This window comes from Myotis nattereri, assembly GCF_964212035.1.
Source record: "Myotis nattereri genome assembly, chromosome: 4".
Taxonomy (NCBI): domain Eukaryota; kingdom Metazoa; phylum Chordata; class Mammalia; order Chiroptera; family Vespertilionidae; genus Myotis; species Myotis nattereri.
The window spans coordinates 42,644,397-42,661,289 of NC_138079.1; the positions used below are offsets into that span (position 1 = coordinate 42,644,397).

General features: G+C 41.6%; 2 protein-coding genes across 2 annotated transcripts in view; one reads left to right on the forward strand and one right to left on the reverse strand.

The window, feature by feature from the left end:
• The window catches only part of DMGDH (dimethylglycine dehydrogenase), a gene marked incomplete at its 5' end in the record, with an annotated part of 53,888 nt that extends 53,288 nt beyond the window's left edge, over nucleotides 1-600 (reverse strand). The window contains one exon of the mRNA XM_081090500.1: nucleotides 500-600. Within this exon, the coding sequence (XP_080946626.1) occupies nucleotides 500-600 (101 nt within the window). The remainder of the gene's footprint in view (nucleotides 1-499) is intronic.
• On the forward strand, nucleotides 599-16,555 carry LOC308518503 (S-methylmethionine--homocysteine S-methyltransferase BHMT2-like; the record flags this gene model as incomplete). Its single annotated transcript, XM_081090253.1, has 8 exons — nucleotides 599-922; nucleotides 5,422-5,554; nucleotides 6,435-6,526; nucleotides 7,488-7,679; nucleotides 9,244-9,391; nucleotides 9,840-10,022; nucleotides 10,277-10,505; nucleotides 13,699-16,555. The coding sequence occupies 8 exons, from the start codon at nucleotides 599-601 to the stop codon at nucleotides 13,778-13,780; spliced, it is 1,383 nt and encodes a 460-aa protein (XP_080946379.1). The 3' UTR covers nucleotides 13,781-16,555.
• Between the last annotated feature and the right edge of the window lie 338 nt (nucleotides 16,556-16,893).

Genomic DNA, 16,893 nt, shown 5'->3' on the forward strand with positions numbered 1-16,893 from the left:
AAACCATAATCATCATGAAGTTTAGTACCCATAATTCTTGGGTCACCTCCCTCCACTGTTTTCCAGGTTGAAGAGACCCAGATGGAGTAAAACTTTCTTCCTCATTTAACTTCCTCTCACCGTACATAGGCTTCTCTAATTAAAATCACTGCTCTGTGGTTTACCATTTATTTGCACGCGCTTCTCCAAGGCATATTGTAAAAAGCAATGTGTAAGGGAGCCACAGAAGAACATATATATACACCTGTGTCTGCAGACACATAATCCTCTCGGGGCAGATACAAAGGCACTACAGCAGGTGACTGGGGAAGGGGTTTGGAGTTGAAGAGACTTTGCACTGGGAACCCTTTGATTCTGTACCACTTTGTACTTTGTGCATGGAAAAGAAAACATAAATCAAGGAATCCGAATGCCCATTTTTCAGAAGCCGAAGCACCCCGAAGGCCAGAGTCCGCCTTAGCCCCTGCTCCCGCCCTGCAGCCGCCGGGTTCCCACTCACCCTTCGTGGCCGCCGACAGAGCGCGGACGGCGCGGGGAGCCAGGCAGCCCTAAGCCCCGCAGCGGGAGGCCCCGCAGCCACTGCACTCCCGGGCGGAGCATGGCGAAGCTGAGAGCACGGACACCGGCTCCGAGGCGGAGGCTGGCGGGCCGCCCTGGCCGCGGGAGATCCTCCCCCGGGCGAGGGGCGGGCTCCTGGACTTCCGCGCTCGCGCCTGCAAAGCCTCTGCGCTATGGCACCCGCCGGAGCCAAGAAGGTGAGTTTCCCCAAGTCCGCGACTACTCAGCCCTCAGGCTGCGGGGCTCCCGGCGCCGGGGTGCGAAGCCCGCTGGAGCCCGGCGGCTCTGCGGCCACGGCAAGGCACCTGGGCGGCTTAGGCCTCGGTTTAAGGGATCGCGGGGCCGGGCGGCGACAGGCCGTGGTGTGAGGACAAGATAACAAACCTGGGTACCATCTGTTGAGCCCTGACTCTGAGCGGCCCTGCGCCCAGTGCTTTGAGCACATTATCTCTTCATCTTCACAACTGTTCCCCTTACACGCTTGAGGAAACTGAGGCCCCAGAGTCAGAGGACGAACGCAGAGCGGAGCGGGGATGCGCGCCTTCAGACTCAGAGGCCACACTCCATCCTCTCCCCCCACCGGCCGCACCCACAGCGGCCGCACCCACAGCGCTCGCTCTCCTGCCCCAGAGCTCCTTGCCCTCGGGTTTCAGAAGGGCCGCAGTCTGGCTGTCCCAGTTGCCGGCTGGCCTGAAACCAGGCCTGGCTCCGGCAGCCAGACCCTTAGTGGGGTGTGGAGGGAGGGGGCTTGGGGACCCCTTTGTCTCATCCCACCTGGCAGCCCCGGCCTCAGGCTCTTTCTCTCAGCCCCTTTCCAGGTCTGGTCGCCAGCTCTTGGCTTTGTTCACCCATTTCTACACCTGGTGTGTGAGTGGTGGGAAGAAGGGGTGACAAAATGAAATTAGGAAGGCCATGAACTTGGACGCAGGACTTGTCCAGAACCTCTCAAAGCAGCCCACCCGAGCCGTGAAATTCATAAGAGACGGAAGAGAGCAATGGGGTGATTTGGGCATGGAAAGGAAATGTGTGCTACCGACTGATTTATACTAAAAAGTTAGGAACAAACAGGACTCCCTACAGTAGCGGGCTCCCTAAATAAATTAAGGTTCATCCACTTAATAAGTGTTAGCCCCCTAAGGAGCTAAGTATGGAAGCAGGCAAAGTGCTTTGGCAATGTGTTAATTTACAAAAGGAGATATATCACACTGATTGCAACTATATATATACACACACACTGAGTGGCCAGCTTATTATGACCGGCCAGATTATTATGACCACCCCATCAGTACAATAAAGTGAATTAGTTATGTAAATAATAATAATAAAACCTTGAGAGTATTTGCTTAGGAAGTTTTCAATATTCAGTATTTTTGAAAGTGTCAACAAAGTACTGATGGGGTGGTCATAATAATCTGGCCACTCAGTGTATATATACTTATACACACCGTAAGGCAGGACACAATAATAGTAGTCGTTTCATAAGATGAGGAATATGGGTTCAAAAACTTAAAATCATTTTGGACATGTTTTCCTGATTATAAAAGTAAAATATGGGCATTGAAGAAAATGGGTGTAATAAAAACTTAAAGAAGCGAAGAACATTGTGCTGATTTCTTTCTCTAAACCTTCTCTACTACTGTGTTCACTTTTACAGTTCATTTTTTTTAAGGTTTTGAAAATATGCCGTCTCTGTTGAGTTTCTTCCTGGCATCTACTCTTGCAACACCAAGTTTATGATATACTAATCCATGTTAATGGGTCTCTGGGAGTGAAAATTAAAATGTTAGTGGGAAGGAATTATCCCACGTCTCTTCTCAGCTAACAGGTGCATTTTAAGAGTTTATTCAGTTGCCACAGAGGGCACCTCCAACTGTATCTTTAATCCAAAAGAGCAATCCAAAAATGCAGTGGCATTTTTCAGGCATAAGGGGTGATATTTTAGGCAGATTGGGTCTCTGGCTGCCTCCTGCCACAGGGAGGACTCCTTTGGGTATGAATAGAGGTGCCCTGAAGCCAGATCCTAAGTCCTGATGTCCACATACTGATACCTGCAGAAAGGGGGTGTAACTGTCTTAGAGTCATCGTCAGGTCACAGGTGGGATCACTCCAAACTGAAAGGGAGGACAGAATGAAAATATAAATGTGCTGTAAGTTTACAGTGTTCTCTATTTTACACGGTCCTTTCATTTTCAAACTATCTTTAGATCATATGGGTACAGTAACTGGGGTGGTGAGTACAGCAGTGAAGGAGAAGCTAAAAGATGCTCTGAATTCAAATCTTAACTAATTTATTTTGCTAATGGCAGTTTAGAAAATTGGCAAACTTAAAATATTGGACAAACATCTAGACAACAGATGAAAATGTTTATTTGGTATTATGAAGATACCATCAAAATATGTACTATAATTTTTTTAAAAACCTAGCAAATATTCTGTTAGAAAATATATATATATATATATTTCCCTTCTCAGGACCAAATTTGAAGCATATGTGAGACATATGACATTTTCAAAATGGTCTTGTCTGTCTGTGAACCCTGCATAGTTTATCAAGGGCTTACTCTTTGTTAGGTGCTGTAGGAGGTAGTAGGAATAGAGACAAGGTACCTGAGCCTCAAATATCTTACAGCCACACAGAGGAGACAGGTAAGTAAGCAAATACTGCAGTGCAGGCAATGGATGCAGGAATGGAGGGTGTTTGGACTTCAGCAGGACACAAAGGAGAGGTTATTGCAAATCAGAGTGGGCCAGGCAAGGCTTTGCTCTGGCAGCAATGGGACATAGAACAGGGGGCTGGAGGGAATTGGAGGTCGTTTCAATAATCCAGGCACAGTGAGAGTGGGGGGACAAAAATAAAAAATGTTAAAAAGATCCACTTGGTTTGGATATGGGTGGTGAGATACTAATAACACTTAAATTGTATACCAATGTTTTTCCTTCTAAAAGTGTTTGATGTGTACTATTAAATTTGATTCTTAACATAGTTCATTGAAGTATGTTAGATTTTCAAGATGAGATTTTATACAGGTGACTTATACCTCTAATTCTCTCTTCTATACCCCTCTGCAGCATTTATCTATTACATTGTCTTGGGATGATTTGCTGACCCACTGGCCTTCCCTGGGGAAGCCAGACTTTGAGCTTCTTGAGGGCACAGACCTTGAGTTATTCCAATGCTTATCCTGCTTGCCTAGCACTGCACCTGGCATGTGGGAAGGTCTCACTGAAAGTTGAAAGCTTCAGTCCTTTTTTATGTTTCAAAGTGCAAACCAAAAAGAGCAAACTGTATTTTATGGACGGAGTAGAGAGATAGGTGAGAATCCTGGTAAATGTTAACATGTCTTCCACATTCCCCAAAAATTCATCTTTAGATATGAAATATGGAAGGCTCACCAGAATTAGGGACTCTCCCTCTGTCAAACAGCACTTATGGTTAACACAGCAGGGCTCCATTCTGCTTCCTTCCATAGGAAAATGGAGATGGTGTGGATATGGTAGCCGGGTACGTCGCCTCTGGTGTACCTTTCTGGACTGCAAATATGACTGATTAGATGGGGAACTGGAGGCTTTTCTCCCCCATTGATGCATTGCTCTGTGTCCAGCTGTAGGCAAGGCTGACATGAACTGGCCTTTCATTTTCACTAAAACGGTATATCTTCAATTAATGCAGTCTATCCACGAAGAATAGGGATTACCATGGGGTGTTTGCAGTTGTCACAGGTGTTCAGGGAAGGCCTCTCTGAAAAGATGACACTTGACCAAAGACCTGAAGGAGGTGAGAGGGTGAGCCATGCAAGTATCTAAGGGAGGCAAAATTTAGACCTTAGAAACCATAACCCTTAGATAACTGCTCCGGATACAGACTTTTATTTAACTTCTGAGTGGGCTGATGAGAAAGGTGGTAACATAGGAAAAGAATAGGATAGGAATTTAGAAGATCTGAACTAGGCTTTGTTACTTGCTTAGCTCTGTGATCTTGGGCAAGTCACATAGTCTCTGTGAACCTGTTTCCTCATTTGCAAAATGCCCCGCCTCACTCACAGAACTGTTGGGAGCACCAAATGAGAGCATGTCTATAAACATGCTGGAAAGCATAGGGCATACTTATCAAATGTTGAGTGCATTATGTTCAGTGGTTTACACACAAAAACGAGTTTTTCTCACCTAACAAGAGGACTAGCAATCCATGGCTGCTGCAGCTACTCAGAGATGTCATTAAGGCACCAGGCTGCTGTTACCCTTCTGCCCCACCAGCGTTAGCATGCGGATTTCAATGGCATGGTGGCAAGATGACTGCTGTATTTCCAGGGCTTATGATGACATTCCAGTCAGGAAGGAAAAAGTGTCAGGATGGAAGGGAGTGGACATCTGTGTCAGGAAAGCAATACTTTTCCAGAAATCTTCAGCGGACTTCCACCCATGTCTCCCTGGGCAGCACTTGTCAAATAGCCATCCCAGCAGCAAGGGATCCCTGGGAAGTTTTAAAAAGTTGGAAGCATTGTCTCCCCAAACAAAATACATTAACAAAGAAGAGGAGAGAAAATGCAAATTAGTTAAGCAACCAGCAATGTCTGCCACAAGCATATCAACAACCAAAAGAACTATTATGGAATCATCATTTTCACTACAGTTTGACTCAGATTAAATGTTATGAGAAACAAAAGTAACAGCATTCTGCACTAAAAAAGTCCCTGGATTGTCCAAGAAACAATAGTGTATCCAATCTTTCTGAAATATTATTAAACATTGGTGACTGTAACAGAAGAGGAGCTGTGAGAACAACATACTATCTTTCAGAAAATCAGGAACTGCTTATTTGGGGGGAAAGAGGGGCCTTTGGTGATTTTTCTTTTTCTCCTTCAGGGTATTTTGGAACGTCTGGAGAGTGGGGAGGTTGTGGTTGGAGATGGCGGTTTCCTCATAACTCTGGAGAAGAGGGGCTACGTGAAGGCTGGGCTCTGGACTCCGGAGGTCGTGGTAGAACATCCAGACGCAGGTCGGTGCCAGCATCTCTGGGAGTGCTTATCTGGGTGACATTTTGAGTACATCTGACTGAGAGAAGATAAAAAAAATAATAGCGCATATTTTCTAAGGACTGTTTCACTTGTCAAAATATCCAAGATGTGGAGACAGTGACAGTACATGGTCTGAACAAATAGAAGGAAATTCTCTCTCTCTCTCTCTCTCTCTCTCTCTCTCTCTCTCTCTCTCCTCCCACCACCATGCACACACATTTGCATCTTTACATATAGGGACTACTAAAATATACATTCTACTATGTGTCTCAAAAATATATATATAGCTTCTGGATATTTAAGAGTTTCCTTAATATAGTAAAACTGTTATTGTTTCATATTCATCCTTCTAGTTAATTTGCATATTATATTATTACAGTGTGTTTGGTAAGGATGATTAATGGTATCCACCAGCTTAACAGAGCATAGACAATAGACAGACAGGTTCTGTTGAGGAGGGGGGGGGGGTGAAGAAATAAACACAGTTTTCCTCATTCTACTTTGAGGACTGTAAGCAGACCAGCTAGATTCTTCATGATACTGGAAACTGAATAAGCCCTCTCTAGACCAAGAGACCAAGAACAATTGGCCAACTAAGCTTTAATCTCTGCATGAGTCTTCACCAAGCTGTGAGGCCCAGCAGCAAGATAATATGAGGCTACTCTAAACAGCCCTGATTTGGTATGGTCTTTGCTATGTCTGTCCTTGAATTTTACTGACCTTAATCTGAAATTCTTTCTATAAGTACTAGATTTGAAATTGTGTATGATTGGAAGAGAAGTGGGTGAGCTGCTGCTGCTGAAAATTATAGCTTATGTGATTTTTAATGTCTTAATTTCAATTTTAAAAACTACTCTGTAGTTGGTCAGCTTCACATGGAATTCTTGAGAGCAGGAGCAAATGTCATGCAGACTTTCACCTTTTCTGCCAGTGAAGAAAAGTTGGAAAGCAAGGTAAGTATTGGTGATAGTTGGTTGGGAGAAGAAGGGGCGGGAGGGGGGGGGGGAGGAGAGGGTAGGGACCATGTATAATAAAAATAACCTCTCAATGGGAAGCTGTGTGGAATTGACTTGATGTGTTACTACAAACTCCACATAAAATATCCATTAAGTAATTAATTATTATGTAGGTGCATATGCAGTAAATAAATGAGCTTTTTCTTTCTTTTTATCTAGGGGAAGGGAGGGCATAGGATTAGGAAACAACAGGCCATTGGAAGGACCTAGCTATTTTTCTGTGCTATTTTTTTTATAAAGAAAGAACATTTTATAGATGCTCTTTTTACCTCCTTATTTCGCATTCTTTTTTTCTGACTTGTCCATCTGGAGACAGAGTGGTCCTAGGGCTCACGGCAGTGGCCTTGGAATGAGAAGAACTGAATACCCGACTTTGCCACCTGTTGGCTGTGTGACTTTGTGTAAGACACTTAACTGCATGGAGTATTGGTTTTTTCTGAAAAATGGAGATAACTTATGCTTAACTGCCTAGGGTTGTTGAGAAAGGTGAATATGGTGAAGAATGTGGAAGTATTGTGAGATATTCTGCAAACGTAAAGTGTTAATACTTATAAATGTTAATGCCCAACCAACCAACACTTATTGAGTGCCTGTTATAGTGCAATCCCTATGCCAGATACAAAGAGGGTACAAAGGCATAGAGCCTTTTCTGTAGTGGCTCACAGTCAAGTGTGGGAGGCAAACAAATATGCTAAAATCCAATGTGGTAAGTACAATAATGGAATTAAACCTCACTGGTAGTAGAGGAGATGGTACCTAACTCTGCTGATCTTCTCGAATTGCAGTTAAAACCAGCAACTTCTCCTCACTTACTTGCTCATTTCCCCCTTTGCTATAGATTATAATACACCTTTAAAATGCCAGGCTCACCATCTTACTTCTTGCTCTCTAACCTCAGTGGAAAGATGTAAATGCCGCGGCCTGTGACCTCGCCAGAGAAGTTGCTGACAAAGGTGATGCTTTGGTAGCAGGGGGTATCTGCCAGACAGCAATATATAAACAGGACGCGGATGAAGCAAGAGTTAAAAGACTTTTTCGACTACAAGTAGAGGTTTTTGCCAGGAAAAATGTGGACTTCTTGATTGCAGAGGTAAGTCTAGTGTTATAGGGAGAGTGTTAAACTTATTGACAAGTATAACTGAATAGTCTTCAACTCCCATGAGAGTATTGGATTGCCTTATGCCCTCATTCCCTACGATGGTCAAAGGTTTATTTAAATGCACTATAGTCAACATCCTCTCACTCGGGTGCTCTGTTCTCTGTGAAGCCAAAGGACAGACCCAGGAGAGGCCTAGCGTTTGCTTTTCTAGGGCAGGGTGGTTGCAGCAGCTGACTCTCAGGAGACACTATAACAGGGGGTCAGAGAAAGGGGACAGTGATTCAGGGAGTATCTTCCCCTGAAGGAGGGACAGGCTACAGAAGGGATTAAAGCCCTGGGGGCAGGTGGATGCTCAGGCTCCTCCAGAACCCACCAATAATCCTCAGTACCAGTAGTTCCCTTGCTCTCCTCCATCCTTGCTCCCTCTTGCCTCTCTGTTTCCACTCAAATTATAACATGCGAGCAATATTTTAAAGAAAGAAACAGTAAGAATCGGTTATTGATTGAACAGTAGGCCCAAAACATTCTCTTCCTGCCTCTTCCAAAAATTAAAAAGCCCTCATTCACCATTTACCATTACAATTGCTAGAGTCAAGTCCTCAATCCAAGCCTTCAGCTCAACAAGGACAATAGCCTACCAACTGCTATTTCCCCAATCACTCTATTGAACCTATTGAAAGCCTTGCTCCCTCCGCCTTCTGAAGGCTCAGGGCCACCTACAGCAGAGCACAGACACACCCACATCTTTTGACTCTCTCATCCTCACACACTGCTTCTGCAGAATCTGTTTCTAAATCAAGAAGGAAGAAGCAGGGAGATTTCTGCTAGCTTTTCTTCACCGAAGTTCAGCTTTTCGACTGTGGCACTTAAGGGAGTTCCTGAGAGGCACCCCGGCAAATGTCATAAATTTATCAAACAGGGTGTCCTGTCCACCATTCACAAAGAAACTCGGCAGCTACCCCCCCCCCCCCCCCCCCGTCCCTCAGTGTTTTCATCTGTGGAAATGACCGTATTTCCACTCCTCCTTTATGGAACACTTATGGATATCTAACTAGGAGGGAACATAAAAGCACTCCGAAGTAGTAACAAACTACTCATTATTACCCCAATTCCGTAAAAGATGAGTTCAAAATTTATTAACTTTTGCTCCTTCAAAATTATGATTTTTAAATACTCAATTACTTAAAAACCTTTGTGTTTTTTAGATGACATATGAGCGGAAATCTATATACAGGTGTGGCAAAAGTAGGTTTATAGTTGTGAGTAGGTGAAACACAGAGTTTATTATTGTATTATTATTTATTAAGTATTGCATTATTTTCCGTACAAACAACTGTAAAACTATTTTGCCCCACCCTGTATTGTTAAAGGAATTAAAATATTTACTCAGAAAGGTATTCTTTAATCAGTCTGAGAGAGACACATTCCTTAGCAAGTTTATTACATGTTATATACTCGGTTATTTTTTATAATAACGGTTTTGCAACATTGACATTCTTCCACTCAAAATCTGCTTTATATTTGGACCAATAGAAAGCAATGCAATTTCTCTTAGTATTTTGAGCATGCTGAGGAAGCTGTGTGGGCTGTGGAAGTCTTAAAGGAATCCGGGAAACCTGTGGCAGCTACCATGTGCATAGGCCCAGAGGGAGACAAGAATGACATAACACCTGGAGAATGTGCTGTGAAGCTGGTGAAAGCAGGTAATGCGGACTCATAGTGTGATAAGCTGCTCAGTTGTTGGTTATGAAATTCAGCAAACTTTGCTTAACATTGTCAGGGCAGTTCAGAACTAAAAAAATGAACTGGAATTGTTTTCCTCATCGGTAACACTTGGGAGGCAGAGAGAGATAGTTACCCCTAAGGCACCTTCTAACTGTCAAAAAATTAAAAAGTAAAAATAAAATGTGCCTGGCCAGTGTGTCTCAGTGGTTGAGCATCAACCTGTGCATCAGGAGGTCACAGTTAGATTCCCAGTCAGGGCACATGCCCGGGTTGTGTCTCAATCCCCAGTTGGAGGCATGCAGGAGGCAGCCGATCAATTCTCTCATCATTGATGGTTCTATCTCTCTCTCCCTCTTCCTTCCTCTCTAAAATCAATAAAAATATATATTTTTTAAAAATGTAAACATTTGTTATGTCTTTGCATAGGGGCTTCAATCGTTGGCGTGAACTGCCGATTTGGGCCCGGGATCAGCTTGAAGACAATGAAGCTCATGAAGGAAGGCCTCCAAGCTGCAGGATTGAAAGCACATCTGATGGTGCAGTCTCTGGGGTTCCACACACCTGACTGTGGCAAAGGAGGGTTTGTGGATCTCCCAGAATATCCCTTTGGTAAGCTCAGGCGCATATTGGAGGTCCCTGAGACTTCCTGTTGTGACATAATGAACAACTATGGTTCAGTCTTACAATTCAAGACTGCCTAAGCCAAAAACATGCAATATTAACCAAAAATGAGCTATCTGAAGAATGCATAATCTAAAATTTACAGTTTTTTAATTAAAAAAAAATAACACCAACATTCATCAGAGCATCTATCATCTGAAAATGGAGATGGTAACAGAAATGCCATAACTATTACATTCTAGGACTGGAGCCCAGAACTGCAACCAGGTGGGACATTCAAAAATACGCCAGAGAGGCCTACAACCTGGGGGTCAGGTACATCGGCGGGTGCTGTGGATTCGAGCCCTACCACATCAGGGCGATTGCAGAGGAGCTGGCCCCAGAAAGGGGCTTTTGGCCCCCCGCTTCTGATAAGCATGGTATTTGGGGAAGTGGCCTCAATATGCATACCAAACCCTGGATTAGAGCCAGGTAGGAATTTTTACATTAATAACACTATTTTCCTCAAATCTTATTTTATTTATTAATGCACATACTATGCATGCCTATGATAATAAAAATTCAGGAAGTGAATTGTATAAAATGAAAAGTACAAGTTGCTTCCCTCCTGACACCAGTCCCAGTCCCAGAGATATCCTGCTTGGCATTTATGTTTTGAAGTCTCGTACCTCCATTTCTTGTTTTATCAATTGTAAGTGGTAATTGCCTTTTGTGAAAGCTGAGGAATTTAAATCACATGATCGTCTCCTTTTCTGTGTTCTCCTTTTCCTAATTTGACATTACATTTTATTTTTTCTGTTGATTGCCTTTATAAGTTTGAATTTCATATTTAACCACTTATTTATTAATCCATCAACATGAGGCAGTATCTGCTTATTCCACTCCTGCTGCCCTCTACTTTTTCTCACTTACCTATTTCTTGGTTTCTTTAAGTTATACCATTACTTTTATATTATCAAGATTCATAACCATTTTATTTTGCTCTGTAATTATAGTTAAGTCCTCCAAGAGTTGTCTGTAAGTTTATTCTAAAAATGTAAATAACATTTACAATATTACTATAATTGTCATATTAAACAAGCAGGACTCATAAAATACAAATCAGAACACAACTTTATTTTTGTCTCCATCTGTCTATATATAAATTTCTAATTAACTTCCTTTTTCATTGTTGAATGAAGAATAACAGGTCTCTGCCTTCTCTAATATCTTCTTATTTCTAAATTACACTATTTGTTACAATCAATCCATTTCATCATTGAAGACATTGGGGAGGGGGGAGAGGAAGAGGAAATTACTGTTCTATTTGCATCTCTGATTCTCTCTGTCTCTCTCTTCAATAGAATGTCATTCCTTTCCCATCTTCCAAAAACTAGTCACAATATCTGCTGTCTCCTCTTTTCTATTCAGTGCTAGTATATATTTAATCCATTTTATACTTTTTTATCCATTTCACTGGGATTTAGAATACTCTTTATTTTTGAACTGGAATGACTTTCCTAATGTAAATTTATTTAGATTGTAAAAGTAGACAAGAAATCATTTATCCAAACATTTTTGGGGGGAGATATAGACATTTATTATAGAAGATGGTTTTTATACTGTAGATATCATACTTAGAAAAAAAGTACTCAATCTATATACATAAAAGCCTAAGCGACCGGTCACTATGATATGCACTGACCACCAGGGGACAGATGCTCAACGCACATGATCAGGCTCCCTCCTGTCTGGATCGGGCCTGCGGGGATCAGGCTGAAATCGGCTCTCCAACACCCCCCAAGGGGTCCCCGATTGCGAGAGGGCACACGCCAGGCCGAGGGACTCCACCGGTACACAAATCCGTGCACTGGGCCTCTAGTATAAGTATAATTAAACGAGGAAGAAAGCATACTTTAGTGATGATTGATATCCTTCAGATAAGTGAGAAACAATTTATTTTAATTATCATTGTCCAAAAAAAAAAAAAATTATCATTGTCCAGGTGACTTTAAAATGCATTAGCCACTAAAGAGAAAACATTATTCTCTAGAGTAAAGCCACACACTCCTTGAACCCTGAACTCCCAAACATACTGATGTTTACAGATATTTGTGATTACACAGAAACCTGTATGCACCCAGATTTCTGACATTTTTATCATCCCAACATATTAATTTATTCATTGTTTCATAAGTAAAGGGGGAAAATAACTAAAATTATATTTAACACAAAGGTCTGTGACCAGGAACCTTTGTACTCTTCTTTCTAAAAAGCAGGGAATAAATACTGACAAAGTTATTTGAATTCTGCTTTTAGTTATTTTTTGAAGAATTATATTTTGGCTCATTACATTAAAAACCATCTTCATAGCCCTAGTTGATTTGGCCCAGTGGACAGAAAGTTGGCCTGCAGACTGAGGAGTCCCAGGTTCAATTCCTGCCACGGGCACATGCCTGGGTTACGGGCTCGATCCCCAGTAGTGGACATGCAGGAGGCAGCCGATCAATGATTCTCTCTCATCATTGCTGTTTCTATCTCTCTCTCCCTCTCCCTCTCTAAAATCAATAAAAATATATTTAAAAAATATTTCTTAAAACAAACAGTTTTAGTAGGGAAAAAGTCATAGGTACAAGAGGTCAGTGAACCTGGAATCTTCCTGACTCAGACAAAAAAAGCCCATCTTCATAGACTTGTTATTGCATTAAAATATTGAGTAGAACCCTGCTACAAATTTCATAATGAATATCCTATATAATAAAAGCCTAATATGCTAAGTGTTCAGTCATCCGTTCAACCAATCAAAGCATAATCTATAATAATAAAAGCGTAATATGCTAATTAGACCAGACGTCCTTCTGGACATCCTCCCGGATGAAGCCAGGGCTGCGAGGGAAGCCCGGTCCTAGGTGCCAGAGGGAAGCCGGTGCTGGAAGAAGGGGAAAGAAGGCCTACTCTTGCATGAATTTCGTGCATTGGGCTTCTAGTATGATGATATGCTAAGGCCGCTTAACTGCTCACTATGACATGCACTGACCACCAGGGGGCAGATACTCTGACCGGTAGGTTAGCTTGATGCTGGGGTCCAGCTGATTAGGACTGAGCAAGATGGGCTGAACACGCCCTGGAGCCCTCCTGCGGTCCCCCCGCCCCCTCCTGGCTGGCCAACCTCCCACATCCCTCCCTGGCCCTGATCTATCATGCACTGGTGGGATCCCTTAAGCTTCTAATACTTTAGAAGCTTAGAGCAGCTAATTGAATAGCAATTAATATCATAATCTTGAAAACCAGACAGACCTGAATTTAAGTCCCTCGGCCTGGCCTGCACCCTCTTGCAATCTGGAACCCCTCGGGGGATGTCAGAGAGCCAGTTTCGGCCCAATCCCACAGGCCATGCCAAGGGACCCCACTGGTGCACGAATTCATGCACCAGGCCTCTAGTAAGTCTACAAAACTCAAACACATTGTCTTTTTCTGACAGGTGGTATGAAGCCTTATGATTGTTACTGAGGATAGAAATTTGAGAAAGACCCCTGGCATGAATGGATATGAACACAGTTGTTCTTATCTTTATGTTGAAACTGAATCTCTAGTTTATCCTGATTATTCACCTAACTTATATGTATTGGATATATATATGATACAAATCTTTAAATTAATTAACTATATATTTTTTAAAACACAGGGCTAGAAGGGAGTATTGGGAAAACCTGCTGCCAGCTTCTGGCAGACCTTTCTGTCCTTCGTTGTCAAAGCCAGACAGCTAAGGAGCAGTGAAAACCCTGGAATAATAAAACAGAAAGAAATCCCCCTCGAACCTCATCTGGACCCCTCCTCATCTTTATCATCAGCCCACTGTGATGTTTCCAGCCGCTGAACAGCTCATGTGAGGCAGCCCCTTCAGTGAATTCTACATGCGAGCATCCCACTTCTGACGGCTGCTGCAGAGGACACAATGGTGATGAGAAGCGCTCCTTGTTCTCAGTATTTATTGTCCAGGAATTCTGCAGTACACTGTTTTGCACATTATCAAGAATAGCAAAAAAATAAAAATAAATACCTTAGAAGCTTAAGAGCAGCTAATTGAATAGCAATTAATATCATAATCTTGAAAACAGTCAGACCTGAATTTAAGTCCCAGGTCTGCCCCTGTTTGCTGTAATGATAGTGCCTAGCACATATGGTTGTCATGTTTATTAAAGTGATAAAAGGTTCCAACAACAGAATGTGGTAATAGACATTTGTTACAATAGACTGTTCTACTGCATGAGTTCATTCCAATCATGTGTAATAGTTCTAACCTAGGAGTTTCAACTTGTAAGGTATAAATAAAAAATAATTTTATTTTTTCCAAAAAAAAAAAAAAGAATAGTGAAACTTGTCTTTGGGATGAATTAGAGATTTAAAAATGATCAGCAGTCACTGTGCACGAATCTAGTGATTAATTCAGGTGACTAAGCTAGGTGCTTGAGGAAGATGAAGTGGCATTCTGAACTAACACACTGAGTCTGCTTTTCTTATATGATTTGTATAATGATTCCAAAGGCAGTCCTGAAGGAAAAGAAGCAAAAACCAATTTGAGCAATGGAAGGATTGTTGAAATAATTTTATAACCTTCCAAAGTTATTACTTTTGAAGATGATTTTACTTACAGGTGACAGGGTCTAGAGTTTTTTTAATGTCTTTATAATCATAAATAGCTAGATTACAAAATATTTAGGGACAAGGACCATGTGGTATACTTCTTATATTTTTCCTTATAGTATTTAGCATGGTGCTAGGCATAATAATAGATGCTTAATAATAAACAGTAAATAAATACTTACTGTTTAAAATACGTAAAAACAAACAGTTTTAGAAGACTTAAAAAGTCGGAGTTCAAATCTATCTTGGTCTAATATTTTCTTGACTTATTTTCTATGTACCGATTTTTCTCTCTTTTTTCAAAATAATGTATCAACTTGTGAAAATTAATAAAAGTAAAAATAATCTACCTCTTACAGTGTTTAAAATTTTATGGCTCTTTCTTTGAAAATAATAACAAATATTTATTACTTATATTCTAGACTCTTGCTTTTCTTTCTCAGTGTGAGAGTGAATGCTCACAGTTGTCTAGCAGATAAAGTAACAGCATGTCTAGTAGATAAAGATCGTGTGAAAGGGCAAGAGCAAGAGCTAAGAGGCTGCATAGGGGGAAGGGGCCATCCTCCACTCTCCCTTCCCTGTGTCTGCACTAGTACGAATGAAAACTTTCATCCAGTTTCATACCATAGAGTTTAGAGATAGTGTAGTAAATAAACAGGAATTATAAATGGTGGTTGATAAGTAAATGTTTTAAAATCTAGGTCCCTTGGCTCACAAGAAATGAAAATCATTTGAGGTCCGTATTAGTTAAGAGCAACTCATTTAGATTTTTAGAAAGAGTCAAGCCATTCAGGTTTTCCGATTGACAACTGTGATGGATACCAAAAAAATTTTTAAATATATTCTTTAGAGTTTGTTAGTCATAGAAGTGACATGAATTGAAAGATGCAAATAAGGAAATTAATAAGGAAAAGGAATTTGAAGAAGATACACAGACTGTCCAGCCGGTGTGACTCAGTGGTGGAGTGTCGACCCGTGAACCAGGAGGTCTTGGTTCCATTCCTGGTCAGGGCATCGGCTTGGGTTGCCGCTTGATCCGCAGTGTGGGGCGTGCAGGAGGCAGCCGATCAACGATTCTCTCTCATCACTGGCGTGTCTACCTCTCGCTCCCTCTCTCCCTTCCTCTCTGAAATCAATAAAAATGTATGTTTTTAAAAAAGAAGATACGCAGACAGAGAGTAATAAAAGAAGATGCGATATGACATAAAGAGTGGCCTGAGCATAACGTAGCTGACACCCACTTGATGAAACCGCGAGTAGCTACTGGAAATTGTGTTCAAGAAGGGAATTTAAGAACTTCGCTGTGTGCTGCTTTGCTTTGGTAACTCGTCGTCTGGGCATTAGTGTTAAGACAAAAGTCATCCTAGATCTGTTAAACATGCTGGTTTTATTTGGGGTAAAGTGCATGTAAAGCCTGGAACAGAATGTTGATGAGATGGAAGTTGATAAAAACTTACAAGAGTCAAGCAGGTATCCAGTAAAGGAAACTCTTTAAGAGAAAGGTTTCCTACATTGAAAGACCCCACAATTATATAGTGATTGGATCATTCTTCAGATAATAATAAAAACATACCGGGGAAAAGTATTTCAAATCATGCAATTCTAACTCCAACTTTTAAAAATGCATACTAAAACATTAAAATTTTATTTATAATTACTGTAAGCAATTTAGTGTATTAAAATGAGGGTTGTTTTTAAAGGCAAGATTTCTCTGACTTTCAGTAGGAAGAAATGAAAAAAAAAAAAAGGTAATTGCTTATAAAAATGTAAGAAAGACCAGGGAAACTAAGAACTGGCTTGAACCAGCTCTTTCCAGTTCCACAGCAGATGTTTACCGTACCACGGAGTTATCAAGAGTAAATGTCCCTCTGATAAACCGTGCTGTGCCGTGTGTAGAATCAGCAATACAGACTAGCAAATAACTGGCACAGAGACCACGTAAGGGATCCAAGAGGTGTGCTGAAACTAAGGAGCGAAGTTCAGCTGGAAAAACAATTCCTGCTTCACCATGATCACAGCTGTGACCTGATACCTGATGCAAAATCATAGGCAACATTAAGCAATCCATTTTGGCTGTACAGTCAGCTGCCTTGAAGACAAGCACATATTTTATTTAATTAATTATGAAAAAGCTGAAAAGAGCTTCAGAAGGGTGCAATTTTGCCCATCAGGGCCATTTTATGACGTCTTCAGCCAAGTGGATTGGACATGCTGACTGCAGCACTGCTGGCACTCC